This window comes from Schistocerca americana, chromosome 5, assembly GCF_021461395.2.
Source record: "Schistocerca americana isolate TAMUIC-IGC-003095 chromosome 5, iqSchAmer2.1, whole genome shotgun sequence".
NCBI classification, from domain to species: domain Eukaryota; kingdom Metazoa; phylum Arthropoda; class Insecta; order Orthoptera; family Acrididae; genus Schistocerca; species Schistocerca americana.
Window position 1 is genome coordinate 588,737,502 of NC_060123.1, and position 21,474 is coordinate 588,758,975.

The window sequence follows — 21,474 nt, forward strand, 5'->3', positions numbered from 1 at the left end:
TTTTATTTATTTATTTATTTATTTACATGTCTAGTTCCATAGGACCAAATAGAGGAGCAAATCACCAAGGTCATGGAACGTGCCAGTACATGAAATTACAACATAAAAGTAATAGCAGATAAAATAAAATGTTTATGAACCCAAAAAATGTCAAGCCATAAGTTTGAGTAAACACAATCAACAATGTAACATAAGAATCAGCTTAATTTTTCAAGGAACTCCTCAACAGACTAGGAGTGACCCAAGAGGAAACTCGACATTTCAATTTACAAGCGTGTGGATTACTGCTAAGATTTTTGAATTCTTGTGGTAGCTTACTGAAAATGGATGCAGCAGTATACTGCACATCTTTCTGTACAAGAGTTCAGGAAGTGAGATCCAAATGCAGCTCTGATTTCGCCGAGTATTAATTGAGTGAAAGAATTAGCAGCTTTCACTCAATTAATACTCGGCGAAATCAGAGCTGCATTTGGATCTCACTTCCTGAACTCTTGTACAAAAATATCCTTTTAGAATGGGAAGAGTTACCCCAAAATATAGTACCATACAGCATCAATGAATGACCATACAACATAAGAGAATGAAAATAAGCAAAATAGATTAATTTTTGTGTTGAACAATCACTTACTTCAGATACTGCTTGAACAGTAAAAACTGCAGCATTAAGTTTCTGAATAAGATCCTGAACGTGGACTTTCCATTTCAGTTTACTATCTATCTGAACACCTAGGAATTTGGACTATTCAGTTTCACAAATCATATGACCATTCTGTGAAATTAAAATGTAATGTTTTTATGAATTGCATGTTAGAAACTGTAAAAACTGAGTCTTATTGTGATTATCATTAGTTTATTTTCTATAGGCCATGAACTTATATCATGAAATGCACTATTTGAACCAGAGCCAACGTTGCACACAACATCCTTTACTACCAAGCTAGTTCCATCAGCAAACAGAAATATTTTAGAACTACCCGTATGACTAGAGGGCATATCATTAATATAACTAAGGAACAAGAGTGGCCACAACACTGATCATTGGGGCACCCCCTATTTGACTGTACCTCACAGCCAATCTCAACACTGTGAATGAACTTTGCTGTCTATTGTTGAAGTATGATGTGAACCAATTGTGAGCGACTCCCTATATTCTGTAATGGTCCAACTTCTGGAGAAATATTTTGGGATCAACACAATCAAACGCCTTAGTTAAATAAAAAAATATGCCTAGTGTTTGAAACCTCTTTTAATCCATCCAGTACCTCACAGAGAAAAGAGAATACAGCATTTCAGTTGCTAAACCACTTCTAAAGCCAAACTGTACATTTGATAGCAAATTATATGATATAAAATGATCAATTATTCTTATATACATAGCCTTTTCAACAACTTTAGCAAACACTGATGGCATAGAAATAGGTCTAAAATTGTCTACATTACTCCTTTCTCCATTTTTATAAAGTGGCTTTACTGCCGAGAACTTTAATCATTCAGGAAACTGACCATTCTTAAACGAAAAATTAAAAATATGGCTAAGTACAAGGGTAACATGTGCAGCACAGTACTTAAATATTCTGCTAGGCACTCCGTTATATCCATGAGAGTCCTTAATCTTCAGTGATTTGATTATTAACTCAATCTCCCTCTTGTCAGTATCACAGAGGAGTATTTCAGACATCTGTCTCGGAAAGGCATTTTCCAACAGTGTTATGTGATTCCATGTAGAAACTATGTTTTTATTTAATTCACCAGTAATTCTAAGAAAGTGACTGTTACATATGATACATATATCTGACTTATCAGTAACAGAAATATTTTTTTAATATGAACTGACTTTACATCATCGACCTTGTGCTGACCAGACACTTCCTTCACAACTGACCACTTGGTATTAATTTTATCCTATGCCTTCCTAATCACATTTTTTAAGAACCTTGTGACTGCTTCTAACATTTTGATATAATTCCCACTTTGTTCTACATTATACCCTTATCCCACTAGTCAGCCACTCAGGCTGCCTTTTACTGCTAGTACCCCATTTAGAATCTTTTAAAGGAAAGCAACTCTCAAAGTGCATGTGAAATATGTTAAGGAAAGTATCATCTATGTTATCAGCACTAAAAACATCCTGCCACTCCTGTTCCTTAACAAGGTTTAAAAAACTCTCTATTGCCATTGGATTAGCTTTCCTACAGTTTTTAATTATATCTGACATTTGTTTGAGTACAAAAGCCTTTTAGTGTTCAAATTTGTGCATCATGGTCTGAAAGTCCATTCACCCTTTTACTAACAGAATGCCCATCTAGTAATGAAGAATAAACAAAATTATTGTCTATGGCTGTGCTATTGTTCCCCTGCACCATAGTACGAAAAAACACAGTCTGCATCAGACCATAAGAGTTTAGGAGATCTACCAACATCCTTTTTCTTGCACAATCATACACAAAATTAATATTGAAGTCACCACATATAACTAATTTTTGGTACTTCCTATAAAGTGAGCTAAGAACCCTCTCTAGCTTGACCAGAAATGCTCTGAAGTCAAGAGTTAGGAGACCTATAAACACCAACAATAAGAAGTTAAGTTGCACTAAATTCAACTGCTCCTGCACAACATTCAAATATCAATTATGTCAGAGTCCACATCTATAAGCAGTTGTTGTTGTTGTTGTTGTTGTTGTTGTTGTATTTATTGGTCCTGTTGTCTACAAAGCAGCTTATGCATAAGACACTGGACAATTCAAGTTATAAATACAAAGCTGAACGTCATTTCTAGGCATAGGTATTTAACGTTACAATAATACACTTTGTACATAAGTATTTATACAACACACTTCATAAATTTCAATATTCTTCAATGGAGTAAAAGCCTTGATGCTGTAAATATGACTTTAGAGATTTTCCAAAGGTATTGACCTCAGCAACAGCTTTTATGTTTTCAGGAAGTTTGTTATAAAGCTTAACTCCCATGTGAAAAGTACTTTTTTGGCACAGAGATGTGCTGATTTGAGTTACATGTAAGTCACTGTTTTGTTTGTAAAGTTATCATGTATATCAAAGTTTTCTTGCAGTCTGCAGTCCTTACCTATTACATTTATTTTAAAGAATAAAAGGGTTTCCATAACGTATACACGTGGTAATAGAAGAATCCCAGATTTCTTAAACAGAGGTTTAGAAGTCTCTCTAGGCTTGCACCCAAACAAGATTCTAATGGCCTTTTTTTGTAATTTAAAAGTGCTATTAGCTGTTTTAGAGCTTTGAAGTTCAGCTTCTTCTTCAAGATGGTGTTGATTCTCCTGGCAATCTTGTGTACTGGAGCATGTATTGCACATACCGCTGGAGGGATTGGCAATTCTGGTTTTTGGGGTTTCGGTAAACCATACAGCTGTGGTGCCCTACGGTTCATTTGCAGCATGCTCTTAAAGGCATATTAAGAATAAGATATCAGAGCACTTGTTTACTATCTGCTTAGCCTGATCATTGTAACTACCTGTCGGGTCTCTCTGTAGTTTTTTTAGCTGCACTGATTGGAAAAAATCCTCTACTTTGCTTGTATAATCTGTTTTATTTAATAGCACTACAGTCCCTCCTTTATCTGCCCTAGTCACAATCACATTACTGTTTTCAATCCTAGTTTTAAGTTCCTTCATGATTATGAAATTGTTGCTCTTGCGATATTGTGCTACATTGGACAGACAGGGAGGTCAATCTGTACCAGGCTTAAGGAACACCACAGAAGCCGGAGATGAAGAAGCAGCCTGATTCAGCCTTTACAGAATATTGCCTGAACAATAATCACAAACACACAACGGATGTACAAGTCCTACACCCAGAGGAAAAGGGGCCCAAACTCGACCAATTAGAAATTTTAGAAATTTAAAAACAGATGTGTATATCCCCACACCTATTAATAAATGAGCAAACTCAGTTCAATTATTAACCTATTTTAGACAAGATCACAACCCCAGGATAGAAGCAACACTTCGGACCCCAGTCCATTGTAGTTAAAAATATCTTAGTTGATGCATAACTTTAGTCTGGTCATTGTAGTGTAATTGGTGTAATGGATGTAATTTATTAAAAAATGGTCATAGGTGTAAGGGTACATTAAGCTATGGATCAATACCTAAGAAATTGAGATTATCTTTGCCTTGTCATCATCTTTATCTGTGTATTATCATCTTTGGGAATCAGTAATGTAACTGAAAATGGGTTTATAACCAGAAACCTAGATTGTGCAATAACATTAATAATAAATTGTGAAATAAGGCTAAAACACTGTTTGTTTATTTAATTTACAATGTTTCGCCAAGAACCCACAGTTTATTCAATTAAAATACGTTATATTCATTTGCCTGGGTGCTCTTAAAGTTTGACTGTAACGTAATATCAGCAACACCTGTGAAAAAGTTTTTAAATGTGTTGGCTTCTTCTATGGGGTTTGTTACTTTTTTATGTTTATGTGATAGTGTTATATTTTTTTTTAATTGTTTCTATTCTCCAGATTCTTTTTTTATAACACTCCACATAGCCTTTGATTTATTATCTGAATTATAAATGTATTCATCATTGTGTATTATTTTTGCTGCTTTTATTATTTTTCTTAATATTTTGGAGTATTTATTATAGTATGCATGTACTTCCGGTGAGGAATTTCTGAGTTACATATTTAGTGTAGCAGTCTTTTCCCCTGGCATTAAAACCCTTATTCCCCTTGTGATCCACCTGTTTGTTCTAGAGTTCCCCCCTATGGTTAATGTTTTCAGTGGGAATGCAATTTCAAGGAAATGGGTTAATGTATCAATGAAAGTGTTGAATTTTTCATTTATATCATTCATTTTGTACACTTTTGACCATTGTTCTTTCTGTGATAAGTTGTTGAAGTAGTTTACATTATCCTCTTTATAACTTCTACATGCGGTTCTGAAAGACATGTTGTTAATAATACTGCCTTTTACTTTTATGCTTAATATTTGAGCAATATGGTCACTAAAACCTGCATTGAAAATTTTTAGTGAAGTGTTGTGTAAACTCTTCTTGAGTAGAAACTGATCTGGAGCTGTTTGACAAGTTTCTGTTACTCAGGTAGTGGCTTTTATTTCAACTTTTAAATTATAGCATGTTGCAAGCTTCAAAAGTGTCTCCCTATTTCCACTATTTGTGAGGAAATCAATATTGAAGCCACCACAGATTATCAACTCACAATCCATTTTATTTAGCTACTTTATTTAGCAATGACTACATTTTGTTCAAGAAAAGTTCAAAGTTTCCAGATGGTGACTGGTAAACTGTAGCAATATCCAGGTTGAACTGAGCAATTTTTATAGCTGCAGTTTCATAATCCTTTTCGACATTTGTTCAAGTTGAGTCAGGTAGAGTAATAAAATCTACATTTTCCTTTTTGTAGATTGCTAACCCACACTGATTGCTGTTTTTCCTGCAGTAGTAAGCAGACAAAATGAATCTGTTTATTTTCGTATTCTGGATTAATTCTGTGTTAAGCCAGTGCTCAGAAATGCATAACACTGAGATATCTTTAAGTTCATCTGTTAACAGTACGTTAATTTCATCGATCTTATTACAGGGATTGCTCACTATGGTGATAGATCGGGCGTATTCACTTTATCTCTAATACCTCTTATATTTTGAAGAAATATGCTAATTCCCTCATTACTTGGATACCTGACCTCCTCTGCAGGCGATTCCTTAATTGGAGATACTTTCTTTAAACAGGTATACCTATCAGCTAACTCCAATCTAAGAAAGTTTGTGTTCTAACATCAACTTCTACAGGAATTCTGCCATGAGTGATCCCACCACCACCCACTGCACTGTCACCTATAAGCTTTACCAGTCTCCCCTTCCCATATCTATTGAGGCGCAAGCCAAACCTAGTGAAACCTGATCTACTGATATACTAAACTGACACCACTGCAATGTGACCCATGCCCTTTGCCATCAGTGCCTTCTCCAGCCCCATGTTAACATGCCTAACAGTCGCATTAAGATGATGGCGATCATGATGTTGAAACAGTCGCATGAAATGCACATTAGTGCCACCAGTTTGAGTAGCTATCTTTACCAGGTCACCATCTACATCATATTCCCCATCTCACAATCACTATCTGATCCTCTTTCGTAAAATTCTTATTTAACTCCCCTGAGCCAACCCTGCACTTGGCTTCACAATGTTGGTGACCTGGTACTCACTCCCCAACACTTCCTGCAACTGCAGGCCGACCATGTGAACTATCTAGTAGCAGAACCTTCTTCTTTCTGTAAGACTTAGGCCTCCAAGCTGCTGAGGACAGCTGCATATTTCCTACACCTACACCTGCAGCTACAACTGTGACAGTTGGTCTAATCTATTGCATATAGGCAAAGTACAACTGTCTGAATACCTCCTCCTTCTAGCTGCCTTCTTATCAACTGCCAGTTCCCATTCCCCAGCACCCTTCACCCTCCTCAACCTATCTAGTTCCTACTTTGCATATTGTAACTGCACCTGAATGGCACAGATCTTACGCTTCTGCTCATCTATCAACTTATTTCTACTACAGATTCTGCACTGCCAGGAGAGGATCTCAGTAGAATGCCCACTGGCTTCCCCACTGCATCCCTCCTCACCCCCCCCCCCCCCCCCCGCCAATGAAAATACTTTGAACAAATCCCACACTTTAACCCACTACTCGCAAACCTACAGCAAAGCCCACAGTTCTCACACATGGAAAAATTTTAGTTATTGAAAAAAAAAAAAAAAAACTAAACGTCTACATTACCTAAGTTCAATCACACAGTGGAACTATTTATAGAACTAACAATAGTGGTCTCAAAACTCTCTCTCTACTAAGAAAGCAACAACTTTTATTAATACTACTAAACCACAACTAATACCAATAACAACAAAACTTCACACAATTTATTAGCTAAAACCAAAAATTAAAGCGGCCACTGGAACACTCAATGACATTAAAACAGTGAATGATAACTTCACTGAAATATTTCACTAGAAACAATAAGAAATGTCAGCTGTAAACCACCACACGAAATTTACTAAACGACTTCAACACACAGAAAACTCTAACAAACACAGTGACCAAACATTTCCAAAAGTATATAAAAGATCTTCTTGATCTCCCCATATGGGATGTAGTCTTTTCTTCAAGGCAGACCCTGCAGTCCCTCCTTCAGACAGGGTGATCCCAGAACAATTTACACACTTCAGAGGAGGAGCAGCCAACTCCAACGTGGGCAGCATTACCACATTTATCACAAGTGGCTTCACCCTTACATCCTAAGGTGGTCTACCCAAAGTGCTGGCATTTAAAACAATGCGTCAGGTTGGGGACACAGGGCCATCACTTAGGCAAAGAAAACCTGCCTTTATATGCCCTGAGAGGGCCGTACTATTGAGGATAAGGAAGGAGGAGTCAGATTTTAGCAGAGCACCGTTCACCTTTTTCAACATATTCTGCACGTCAACAATCCATTTCAGTTCCTTCTTGGAATAATGACCAGATCTCTACATGATCAACACCTTTGCTGTAGTTCATGATGTTGTGGAGCTCCATTTCTATAGCATACTCCCAAAGGCATTTAGCCTTCTGGAGTCTTGGGAACTAGCAGTTTCAATTAACAGTCTTCCTTTGACAATCAATTCACTTATTTTAATGTACAGGCAATGCCCTCTAAACCTTTTTGAATCTAAAGGGGTGAATCCTTCTCAAAGATGTCCTTGTCCCGTTTCATAATCAAAAGCACATCTGAGCAGCAGAATGCGTTCTGTTGCTATCCTATGAAGAACTCTGTGTAATTCCTGAGTCTTGAGGGCTGCCTACATGAGCCCTCTTGAGTGACAGGGTAGGTTTACCTACCAGTATTCCACTGGGAGGAAAAAACGAGAATTTCAAGGATTCTATATCAGTCCCAAGAGCAGGTAGGGAAATAAAAGACTACCTAGACAGAGCCCCGAAAGCCTAGGTAAACCTTATACAACTGGGGTGCAGCAGGTTCCCCAGAGGTTACCCATTAATGACTTTTCCAACTCAACAGCCATTCATCTCACCAGTGTTCAGCACACCTTGAGATTCAGGGCTTTTTTATAGAGGATTTTATCAACCCCACGATCCTGGTGGTAAAGCCATGTTCCCCGTTCCCTATAACACACAATGTTCCACTGCCGCACCATACAGTGGTTGCTGAGAGCTTACGGTGACAGAGGACTGGTGGTGCTTACCAGTCCCCAGCCCATGAACCCTGGGGTTGCCAAGCCCATAGCCAACAAATGAATACTGGGCCCCTGAGGGCTCTGGATTATTATGTTGCCACTTAAGAAGATTACAATTTTCCCTGTTATAGCTTCTATGGTATCCACATTCTTGTGGAAAAACAATACATAGGATTAAAAATTTAGAAGCCTGTCATGTTGTAATCACCTACAGTCACGTTTATAACTCTCCCACCAAAATACATAACTGCTGAAAAGAGTCAGATCTATGCTTGTTTTAACACTTTTCCTATTACAGAATGTTGGAAGCTGCCCTGGAATATGTATTACAAATATTTGCAATTCTGCAATCAAATACTGCAGTATTATAATTGCCTCATTCTGTGTGTTGCTGTTCCACAAGGAAGACTTGGCACTTGCTCCCACATTGGTTATTACACTGCTGGGCATTAGTAGTCCAATACCAGGACATATAGAAAATAATGAAATTTTACTTACTACGTGTACACAGTGCCAGATTTCATCAAACATAATGGCTGGTAAGTCCTCACAAGTGGGTTCCTCTCATCCTGGGGTCTGGGAGATTTGCCCTTTTTTAAATAAATAAATTTAAAAAAAAACCTTCTGCAATCTGTCCCTCTCTCCTCACTGAGAAAGAACCAATTAATTCTAAAATCAAGGCCAATGTATGTATTTTTATATGTATATATTGTCAGTACTGACAATTCTCATTAAGTTAAGTCCTGGTCAGAATCTCTGTTTCACAGTTTTATGAAACATTCAATATGGAACTCATGGGAAGATGTTAGATCAAAATAAATGAAGGTATCTCTTGGCATTATCTTCAGAATCACTGGAATCAAAGCCGGAATTACATGAATATTTTACTGAAGATTGACTAGATCATACCACTACTTGTAAGGCTGTTTTCTCTAATCTGTCCTCCTCCTTAGCCGAGTGGTTAGTATATTACTGTCAGGCAGTTTTCCTTTGGGTAAGGACTGGAACACGGCACACCCAGCCTCTTGTTGGCAACTGGAAAGCTGTTTGATTGAGAAGTAGTGGTTCCAAAGTCTGGAAAGCTGACAATGGCCAGGAGAGTGGTGTGCTGACCCCATGCTCCTCCAGACTGCATGTGCATGATGCCTCATGCCATACGCTCACACAGTAGCCAGTCGACATCACGTGATCTTTGGGACCTGATTACGGAGTTTACGTTTTAGTTCTTCTCTAAAATCAGATTTTTCTAGATTTTGGCTAACCCTGTACCCCACCACAAATGAATATCAGTGAGGGAGAACATGGTTGAACTAAAAAGAAAGTTTTCCAAAATTTTTTTCCAGTTAAGCTTTCTTGGCATGTTGGGAAGGCTGTTTCTATGTAGAAATCACTTACTTCACACATATTCATGACACAATGGCAAAACCTAATTTTTCTTAAGTTCAATTATTTCCCAACACAACTCAAGTTTGAAATGTTATGTAACGCACTTATTATCAATGACAACAGATTGTTCTTAAAAGGTGAGAAAAATAAAACTAGTCTACTTTGAATTCATTAAAAGGTACAAAATTAGGAAATAATTCTAGAAACAATGTAAAGCAAAACAAAGCACACTTACCGAAGTAATAGGCAAAAACATTCCCACCAAGTATAGCATAGGACTAGTAACGGTTGATGGCTTAAATGGATATTTGAGAGACTCATCATCACAGTAGAAGCCCCTCTCGAAGGGTTTTCCAAAATAGTAGAACAGAAGAATTGGGAAACCAACTACAAAAAGACAACACATTAATATTTCCAATGTTCTATCACCAAGGGGATTATAAAATGTGAAAATAAGATTAAACAGTGGATAACATAGGGCTCTGCAATAACCAGCACAGCAATAATTGACAAGAATATTTAGAAATAAACTGTTACTGTGCTATCAAAACTCCAATGGTGGCTCTAAAATGACACAGCCGCACGAAAAAAGTGAAGCACCCACAAGACAGCAGATGTCGATGTAACTTCATACAGATACAAACCATTGGTGTGTATGTAAACAATTAGACAGGCAGAACAGCCACCTGAGTGCATTAGTGTTTTTTTATGTTTAATGCTGTTACCATGCCTGATAGGGTATACAAGGGGCCCAAACAGTGTCATATATGGACTGATCACTGCGGACATGGAGATGCTGTATACTCATGTGAGACGATGACATAAGCACCTGACATAGTTTAAAAGAGGCCTCACTGTGGGTCTCTATTTGGCCAGCTAGTGAAATCATGCCATATCCATATTTGTGGGCATTTGAAGTGACAGTGGCCCCTTGTTGGGATGCATGGAAACATGAGGACAGGCATACTTGTTACCAAGGTTCCATCCAACCACGTGTAACCACCACAAGAAGGTAACGCACTGTGCAACAAGCACGTCGTAACCCATTCACATCTACTGCTGCCATCCGAGAACAAGTAATGGACTCCCTGCAACGTTCTTTGTCATCCAGCACCATTGTGGTGTCCACAGACTAGCAGCAGCAGAACTAAAGAATTGCCATTCCATGTGTATTCTGCTGTTAACACCCCAACACAAATAGTTGTGTTTGAAATGGTGGCCTGACAAGGGAGCACGGACTGCTAATGGAGGGTGTTGTATTCTGCAATGAATCACAGTTCTGCACTAACCCAGATGACCATCATCAAGAAGTACACTAGTGACCTAGGGAGAGGTTTCATTCTTCCAAGGCCTGGGAGAGGTACAGAGGCATTACTCCTGGTGCCATGGAGCCATCGGGTATTACTTCATGTCATGCCTGGTAGTGATCGAGGAAATTCTGAAGGCACAACAATATGTCACAGATGTCCTGTATCCTCACGTTACCTCTTATGCGATGGTACTGTGGTGTCAAAAGGAACAGGATAATGTTCATACACACATGGCACTTGTCTGTATGAATTGTCTGTGTGATGTTGAGGTATGCTCATAGCCAGAAAGATTCCCAGATCTGTCCCCAGTACATGATGTGGGACTAGCTCATGCTCATGCTCTGTCCCAGAGCCAGTATTGAGGATATCAAGAACAGTTACAATAGTTGTTGGCCACCTTCCCTCAGGAGAGGATACACCCTCCTAAATTGAATCAGTGCATGCATCCACATCAGTGAGGGTGCAATACTGATAAGTGGGCTCACACTGCCAAGTCCTTTGTAAATAAGACTCAACTGTGTAATCACTGCTATATCCGTTGTGGATCAGCTCACCACAGGAGAGGGTACACCCTCCTCAATTGAATCGGTGCATGCATCCATGGTACAGGGGATGCAGTACTGGTAAGTGGACTCATACTGTTAAGTTCTTTATAAATATGACTCAGTTTTGTAATCATTGCAATAACATTACATATCCTCTCAACCCATGAAGTTTCATTTTGTTTCCTCCTTCCCTTCTGGGCGCTTCACTTTTTTTGTCAGGCAGTGTATTTAATGCACTACCTAAAGATATTCAGTCATTATCATTGGAGAAATTTGAACTTTTTTTTTTTTTTTTTTTTTGAAAGAGCAACCTTTGCACAGCACTGAAGAATTTTTCTCTTGTGATAGGACAATGTCTACTTGAATCACAACTCAGTGCCATGACAACACCAACTCTTCTATTTAACTACACTATGGGTTAGTATTGATTTTATAGTTTTCTTATTATTGTAAAGTATATTGTAATGTAGCCCTTAACTTTAATATGCTTTATAGTATATATTTCAGTATCACTGTTCAAATTTCAATACTGTATTGTGGTAATATTACTAAATTATTGGTGCACTCTGTACACCCATGGCTGGTTAACAACATAGAATTTGTAATATAGTAATAAAAATGAGATTATAAGGAGAAATACAACTTTAAAAAGTGGCACAGCTATGTGTGTAGCAACAACCCTTTAGAAAATTGCTTTGAGAAAAAGAGAATGGGAAGAACGCTGCTAAAAGCACAAAGAAAGAAAGAAAGAAAGAAAGGTACAATAAATCATTAATAGAAAGAGAAAAATGCAAAGCTGAGGAGGAAAATCGTACAAGTATATATTTCACAACTCAGACTTACATCCTCCACCTAGACAAATACCTCTTTTTGAGTCCTGATATGAAAAGTGACCTCACATGGTCCTCCATATGCATTTTAGAGCAATAATCCTGCACCCATACAACCAATGTAATCCCTGCCTTTTTTCCCCTAATGTGGAACTTACACAATCCATCACACCACCATCTCCCACTTCGATCCAGTCACAGACCTACTATGACCTATCAGACTTACTCTCTCCCAACAGGGACTGTACACTTTCTCAACTGCATTACATGATCATACTCACTTCCTATGAACTGTGTATGTGCAGAAAATTTCTTGAGTACGTCCTGTTGTTTTGCAATATTTTAGCCCTGAATATCCACCCCTCTCCAAGATCCTGAAACCCCCAATCCTCCAAATTTCATTTTTCTGTTCTATTATTACATTGCTCTTCTTTCCTACTTAGCCTGTAATCAGCTTTACATTTTATTTTCATTCAACAATGTTATTCTTCTGGTTATCTCATACTTTTCTGCTACACTTATTATGCACTACAGAATTTAAGTTCTCTGACATTACATTTAACTTCTATCACATGAACCAACATTGTCAAAGCTTTTGACTTGCTGTTTTTATCATCTGCTTCTTCAATCAAGCCTATACTAGTCAACATTTATTTTTAAATTTTGATAGTCAACACAGGAAAACTTCTGTAAGTAATATATGAATGTTACTTCTGTTTAGAAATTTATTTATGACTCTGCCCTTATTACTTTGCTAACAACACACTGTACTTACTTTTACCTTCAGTCACTTCAAAATTTTTTATTTCGGTTTGCAAGTGAAATATTTTTATCTACTATTTTTCTTGACAACTTCCTTCATTGAAGCATTTTGAGTTACGTTAATATGGTCGTAGCAAATAAACTATAGGTAATACATGAAAAAATTATTATCTGTTCTACTTTTCATGAATCAATGGAATACAGAGACTATTCTATAAATGAGATTAGTCAGCCATAGATTTTGCAATGGGCACGAAAATATAGCGCTACACATTTAACTGTTATCCATTGGAATAATTTTGCATCACTGTCAATGAATTACTTAAGGGTAACCTTTTATCCCTGGTTTTACAGTAGTAACATGAGAAATAATTTATTTCGCCTGAGAAAAGAAAACAAGAATTACACAGTGCCAGTTGTACTAAACCGAAGGCATTTTCCTGAAATATATAAAAGAAACAGGATAAAGTGTAGAAATTCTCAGAATGTTACATACAACTTGTCTACTTTTACTTCCCCTTCTCATCTTGTCTCTTCCTTTTGCCTCAGGGTTCTAAGACACTGAAATTTTCTTAATTGCTTTTACTAGTAATCAGTCTACCGGTTTTTCTTCTTTCTTGTTTATCACCTTCAGCGAAGGAACCCCATGTATGGGAAGTTTTTTTATTTTAACTCTGTGGCACTGTATAGTCTACTTCCAAATAATTTTTTTATGTACAATTCCACAGTACAAAGTTGCATTTTCATTTCCTGATAATGTTAAAAAAATTCTCTATGCACATTTGATCCAGTTGTTTGGCTAAGAGGAACACTTTATCCATAACACAATATTGTTCAGCACTGAAAACTATTTCAAAGTATTTTTTGTTCTTCCACAAGAATTCCCATTATATCTTGTTCTACGTGTAAACAGGCTACCTAAAATCAGTAACATCACAGCCAATCACTTTCTCCCTCAAATCTTTACAGGAATATGTTGCTGGCAGTAACTTTAACATTGGACAGAAAATATTTTGATATCGTACAATTCCTATGCAATCACCTAATTCCACTATAATTGGCACATATATCAAGACAGCATAAAAGCACACATGAAAGTTGGCAAAACAATAACAGCAGCAAAAAATGTCAGATGAATTACATCAAAGAAAATAAGAAAAAGTAAGGAGGGGGGGGGGGGGGGCAGAAGAACAAGCATAACTGGACATGAGTCTTCTAAAAATCTTTATTTTGCATTATTTCTCAGTAACGTAAAAATAATTCTTTTGTCTTCCAATGCAACATCCGTTTTCCAGTCATCAAACACGACACGTTGCCTCCCATATTGTATTAATTAAGGGTTGATTTGGGCAACACGGTTACAAATAATACTAATAAAAATCTGTGAAATGGCAGAATAGGATCTGCCACACACGCATGTAAGGTTCTCGGCTAAAATAACGTATGACACAACTCTAGGTGCGCGTCACTCAAAAAATGTCACACCTACTTACGGACTTTTAAGTAGGGCAAGTGCAAATGAATGCTACAAAAACTGATAGTTAATTGGGGAATGAAGAGCAATATGAGCAATATAAGCAATATCAGATGGCCGTTTTTCCACAGTTTTAGTACCCAAACACGCCCTTAACTCAATTACATCCTAAAGGATGTATTATAACGGCACCTTTCACTGTCAACGCCCACAAGTTATTTTTACTTTTCTTTCACTCTCACACACACACCTGTAAATAAGCACAGAACGTCAATTACAACCCTTCGTAATAAATATTTCGTATCTCTATCCATTTCTGTCGGCGCAATCCAGTTCTTAACTGGATTCAGTCAGCGTTATGGTGTAACTTCATCACTTAACATTTATATAGCCCAAGTCCACAATTATCAACAAACGAGTCACTTGTTCCCTTGCATTCACTTTATTTTACTGCGCCTGCAGGCTAGCCAACATAAGGCAAGCGATAAAACACTGAAACTCTTCAACAATACAAGATTGGCTTCTTAAAATGTCCACTATGAGGCTCCCTCGCCTCGCTGCTGTTACGAATATTATTTTTTGCACACTTCGATAAATTTGAAATGTGTATGATACAGAAGAAACATTCCAATCACTACTTGCTTTTACCGCTGTTTTGGTTTCCTGAGGACTCAGATTTATTTGTTGGTTCGGTTTCTCGAGGGCTAAAATTTAATACATTCGTCCGATTTTCCGAGGATTGTTGTGGAGTCTGGCTTTCCTAAACTTCATCATCGCCCCTCTCAGAAACCTCCATGCCCACACTGCCATGAGAGCAGCTGCTCCAGACTACTTTGAAGGTACCGCGGACGCTTCTGAATTCATGAAACTACAGAATCGAAAGTTGGTTTACAGATTTCAGCAACACAACTGATCCCAGCACCTTGAATTACAGGTGTACGTTACAACTCTCGGAAATGTGACGGATTTCAGAAATGAACGCAACCAGTCATTTTTCGTGAGGATATGTGAATTGTGGTTTATTGGTCTCATAACATATATAATCTAAATCATTTGATTCAGGTACCGAAGAAACGCCAAAACTGTGATAAAATTTCGCCATAAACACCGAACAGCTGAGATTAATAACAGCTAGCTTTGTTGAAATTGTCATTTCATGCTTTATGAATTTTACCGTACCGAATAGTAGAATTCCTCCCACAGAGTCTGCTGTAGCCTTCTTTTTAGAAACACTGGCTTCTTATTAAATATGTGTTTGCCCGTAATTGTTTGTATACTGTCATCCCCAGATACTGTGGAATCCGTGCGTATCATTTCAATTGGTGTGTAGATAGCATAAAATTCTTTTTATTCTCTTGTTGTATGCGTGGTTAAAATGATTCGCTTCAAATATTTTTTGTCTGTTGTGTGCGAAGAATACAATTTCGTAAATGTATATGGAGGGAACAGCTGAGATTTGCAGTTTCCGAAATAATGGGCGACGAGAATCTTTTTTGCTGTGCATCTAATAAGTTTCTTCTGAGGTTTCAGTATTCGAGATACACTCTATGAACCTACTCAGAAAATTATACCATACCTAATGACAGACTTAAAATCACAGATTTTTATTTTACGGTTACCAGTTTCTCGTCGCCTAGCGACTCATCGTCAGATGGTACAGTTATGCTGTGGAACGAATTATGCTGGCTCCGAAGGAAACACGCTTAAGTTTATACATGATTACAGACAAGGATGGGGAAGAGCCCTTCTGAAAAGTATTTGAATAAAAATTTGAGATATGTTGCCCTGATCGTCAAGTATTTTATAAATGGTCTCCGAACATATTTTTGTAAAGAATAAGATACCATAAGTCTGGAAGCAGAAAAACTGAGAAGAAAAAACCAAAAATTTATGAGAAGTGTAGGCCTATAAGAAAACTGTGGACCAATATTCATGCTATAGAAACTTAAAAGCACAACAACTGCGGAGCCTGACACTTGAACAAAAAAGTTATGAGATATGTTTAGCTCCTCAAAAAACAACTAAAAATTAAACTGAAGTACATTGATCATGCAAAAAATACAAAACTGAAAAATACAGCCTGTGTTCTAGTTGATTCTCGCGTCTATGAAATACCCACATTTGTCCAGTGTGAGTATATTAATCTACATACCATCTTTCATGATTAATGTTGTGTACCCTTCACATAACGAGGAAGAACGTCCCTTCAGTATTTCTCAGTTTCAGGAACAAATCGCTGAAGTTTTTGTTTTGAAATGAGGAACAAATAGTTCAAACTGGTATATAAGTCGCCATTTACTAGCTAACTAAATTTTATTGCCAGCCTTATCGCTGCAGTTTCCCAAGCAGAAAATCTAAAATCTCGCCGTGACCTTTGAAATTTGCGGACAAAACGTTGTCATCAGTTCGTATTTCTCGTATCTCTGTTATTTAGGTACTTCTTTACCTACAGTCGCTTTTGTATTTTCTTTTTCATCGCCTTTTTCACAAACGCAAAAGAAGTTCCCAAGCAAAGATGTAAATTCATAGCACACTGCTTGCACAGTGAGGCAACGTGTAGACACGAGAAGGCCCATGCGTATATGGGTTCTTTCCACAAATTTTTGTGCATGTCCTTTTGTTTCCATGTGTCTGTGACTCCACACGACAAAAGAGGCATCGTGTGGACATACCTTTATGGTGTATCTTCGACTTTGAGCATGTTCATCAGTTTTCCACAGCGCAACTATGCATGCGGATTTGTGCATGCGTAATTTCGGAGGCCTTACTTTAAGCGCATCGCAACCCGCCTTCGTCTGGATACTTTTGCGTATGGAGCAGACGACAGGCAGCTGGGGACCATATGTATTTGATTGTGTAGTGTGTTGAGGCTCCAGTTGATGAGGTTATGTTGTGAAGCGATTTATGTGCAATGGTGTCTGTTGACTGACGAAAGCACGAAGAAAGTATTTATATAGATGGTTACAGACAAACAAAAAAATCATGTGTAATGCCGCTTCTGAAGACTGTTTGAACAAAATCCGAGATGTTGCCCCGAGCGTCACGTATTAGATAAAAAGTCTCCGATCATATTTCTGTAACGATACTGTAAGTTTCGAAGGAGGAAAACTGAGAATAATAAGCCAAAACTTTACGAAAATTTTATATGAAACTATGGACGTATATTCATATTATGGCCACTAAAAAGCACAACAACTGAGGAGCCTGACATCTGAACAAAAGAAGTTATGGGGTATGTGTAGCTCCTCTACAAAATAGAAAAGAGGCACTCTGATGACGCAAAAAATACGAAACTTAAAAACACAACTATTATACTAGTGCATTCTGGCGTCTATGAAATTCCCAAATTTGTCGAGTCCTAGGATATTAGTCTACACACCATATTCCATGATTAAATACAAATGACACATTGAAAGTAAATTAACTTTCCCATAAAGACTAAGAACTTTCCTTAAGTATTTCTCAGTTTCAGGAATAATCACTTTCATTAATTTATTCGTGTTCCGTTGATCCAGTAAGCAAGACAATTGCATGGATACTGAACGAGTCATAATTATCCATGAGAACAGTACTTTATAGATGATTGTAGATACAAATTGTAGCATTGTATAGGAACAAAATGTGTTAATAATTACAAGCTTAGGCATTCCCTACAGAGAAAAAAAGGTATAAAACAATCAAATAATAAATTACAATTATTACACTTTTTTATTACAGAATTTGGCCAATTGTAGACCGCTTAGAACATAAGATAAAGGTACAGTCTATTTCGCCTTATCTTTCCAAAGCTTCATGTGTTGGCTTTGGCCTGCTTCTATATTTGACATCACCATCCTAGGTTGTGAACTTTGTTGTTGGACAGGAAATTTTGCAGTATTGATCAGTAGCCTGGAACTTTCCCTGTTTTCTATGGTGTTTTCTACGATGTTAAGTTTTCTCAAGTCCTTTCTTGTCTCTTCCAGCTATCCTGTGGAGTTTTTTAATTTGGAAATGAAGTTGAAAATTTTCTTCATTAGCCTACTGTCATTCGTTTCGTACATATGACCATAAAATTTTAATCTGCTCTTTCTTATTGTGTCTGTGATTGTTTCTGTATAGATCTTCATTTCTTCTATTCATCCTGTTGTTATCCTTCTTCTTCTGTGGACCTAAAATTTTCGTGAGTATTTTCCATTCTTTCTTTTCCAGTTCTTCTGGTTCACCTCTTTTATTCAGTGCTAGGCATTCGGATCCTTAAGGTGTTTCCTGTTTAATTACTGTTACGCAGTGTTTAATTTTTGTCTGATCTTTTATTACACCGGTTTTGGGCGATTTCGTGTGCTAATTCCATTATCTTTGATCTTTCCTCACATGCAGTGCATCTAACTCATTTGATTGAATCAATCCTCCCAAAGACTTAAACTTATCAACTCTTTTGATGTTTCCGTGTTGCGTTTGTATATATTTTTCCCTGTTGTGTTCATGTTCGTTTTCTCATATGATATTAGTAATCCGGTTTTAGCTGCAGTTTTGAGAAGTGTTTCTATATTTATCGTTGCCTCTGTTTGCCCTTAGAAATTACTGCCATATGTCAGCAAAAGCGAGACATTTCACTTCAAATCTTCCACTTCCGTGTCCTAGATTAATTCCTTAATGTTTTCCTCTTGTAGTTTTTCATAACACTCTCTCATGACCATGTCTAGGACCAGATTGAAGAGAATCGGTGAGAGCCCATCACTCCTCCAAACACCTGTGTTAATTCTGAAGGGTTCAGAAACTTCTCCTAGATATTTAATTTTTGAAGTTGTGTCTATGAGTGTTCGTTAGACTAATTGGTCTGTGGCTGGTTTTTAGGCTTTTTTCCATCTGCCTCGCCGAATGCGCACTGGTTCCCCGTATTCCGCCTCAGCTATACTGTGTCGGCAATTGCTGCACAAACAAGTTCTCCACGCAAACATAGGGGTTACACTTGTCTGGTGTGAGACGTTCCCTGGGGGGTCCACCCGGGGGCCGAACCGCACAATAACCCTGAGACAATGGATTGGTATGGTGAGGCGGAGGGGTGAAGTGGACTGCGGTAGTCATCGTGGGGTTGTGGACCACTGCGGCTGCTGCGGGGACGGAGCCTCTCAGTCGTTTCTACGCCCCCAGTTAACATACAATACAATACAATACAATAGACTAATTGTCTGGTGGTTTTGTCAATACTTGCTCCTTCCAGTGTTAAGAACGCTGTTGGTCTACAGAATCGTTCGTTTTTCTGAAATCAATGAATGTAACAGGTTTGTTAAGGTTCTGCATTGTTCTGATCCTGAGGATAGTTTTCAAGCTAAAAATTTGCTCTTGGTACGATCTGTTTTTACTGAACCCTGCTTGGTACTCGCCAATTGGGTGTTCTGCTCTATCTTCTGTCTTATTCAGTATAGCTTTGGACATAATTCTGCAGGTGATTGGAATAATTCCACATTATAAACTACAAATTTTATGGAAATGAAATCTTTGTTTTGAACGCCATGATGACTCAGCAGGCACAGCCTAACATAACAGTCGCGACACTCACTGTTTTAAAAGTTGTTACCCTTTGACTGCTGGAGCGACACTAGTCCTCAAGTGGTGAGAAAGGAGAACTTCAGGTGCGTCGTAAGCATAATGTTTGTTTTCCATCCGTTTCCTACGTGATTTACGAAATATTTGAATTATTTTTTTGTCTCCAAGACTTTGTATAATATCAGAAGACATGGAATTTTCTAAAAATGGTTCTAAAATAAGCGCAAGCAAAGATAAAAATCATGAAACCAGTGGCAAGCTACACAACGGATTCGTGAAGGAACACTTGTGACGTTGGAGAGAACTGCAGCTTACCACATTGATATCAAAGGAATGTAAACACATAGATTCACACATAAGAAGCACAGATATGTACCTCTACATGCAAAAGGGGTCGATGTCCCATTTGTTGTTCCATAGGCCTACTGTGTTTCAGCATTGCCACCTGTTGCCACAAGTATGAGCTTTATCTTTATATTATTCTAAGTGGGACAAGCAAATGCCAAATAGTGGGAGAAATATACTGTAAGTGTAAATCTCAAGTCCTCAAAGCCAATAACACTATCAGAAGTGCTGCCATATGTTAAATTTGCCATTACAGTATATTCACTCAATGACTTATGCACTAGTTTATCAGTATCAGAGAAATGCTGTACTTTCTGCTTTAAAAGGTGGAACATATTGTCACTTATCCCACATTTTATTTGTATGCCTTCCACATACTTCTGTAATGTGTGCACTGATGGAAATACAAAATATTATGACAAAACCTGTATGCCTGAATGCTGTAATATAATTTAATTCAAACAGCTTATTTTTGTCTTTTCATCTTGCAAATGGCATGCTAATATGGCTTAATAACAAGTCAAGGGGGTCTTTTTTTTAAATATCAGGATGCTATACTCTTCAAAATTTGTTTGTTCTCCATCGATTGATCCTTCTGATACAGTTTGCTGTCTGTACATAAAATGATATGTACTTTCCTTGTCGTGTAACAGTTTCTCACGAAGTCTTGCGGTCTGCACATTCTGATACTCCGGAAGCTTTTTATAGACTCGAATAACTGCACACAATTTTACCACTTCATTGTCAAAGCAGGTCTGTGTTGACGATTCAGACGAATCTGGCTCTTTTAAATGGAGAGTTGAACTGGCTGCTTCTGTGCAATAGGAGTGTTTTACAGATTTAGACGGATTGTCGGAAGTCTGTGGCAGTTTCCTCTTCATCGTCAGTAAGGTGGCTTATTTGGAATGTCAAACAATGTGATTAACAGCATTCCATACAAGTTTCTTCTTGTTTGCATTCATGAACTGGTTTTGTTTGACATGTAGCAAACACAACATTATTATCAAGCCGAACAGGATCTTTTTCCATAGGATGTTCTCGTCTGCTATTCACTATCCACTTTCTATTC

General features: G+C 37.6%; 1 protein-coding gene across 2 annotated transcripts in view; it reads right to left on the reverse strand.

The window, feature by feature from the left end:
- The window catches only part of LOC124615419 (putative phosphatidate phosphatase), a 115,154-nt gene extending 100,184 nt beyond the window's left edge, over positions 1 to 14,970 (reverse strand). For both annotated transcript variants that reach the window (XM_047143291.1, XM_047143292.1), the window contains exons 1-2: positions 14,785 to 14,970; positions 9,849 to 10,000 (exon numbers count right to left, since the gene is read on the reverse strand). In XM_047143291.1, the coding sequence (XP_046999247.1) occupies positions 9,849 to 10,000; positions 14,785 to 14,848 (216 nt within the window). In that variant the 5' untranslated portion in view covers positions 14,849 to 14,970. The remainder of the gene's footprint in view (positions 1 to 9,848; positions 10,001 to 14,784) is intronic.
- Positions 14,971 to 21,474: the final 6,504 nt, after the last annotated feature.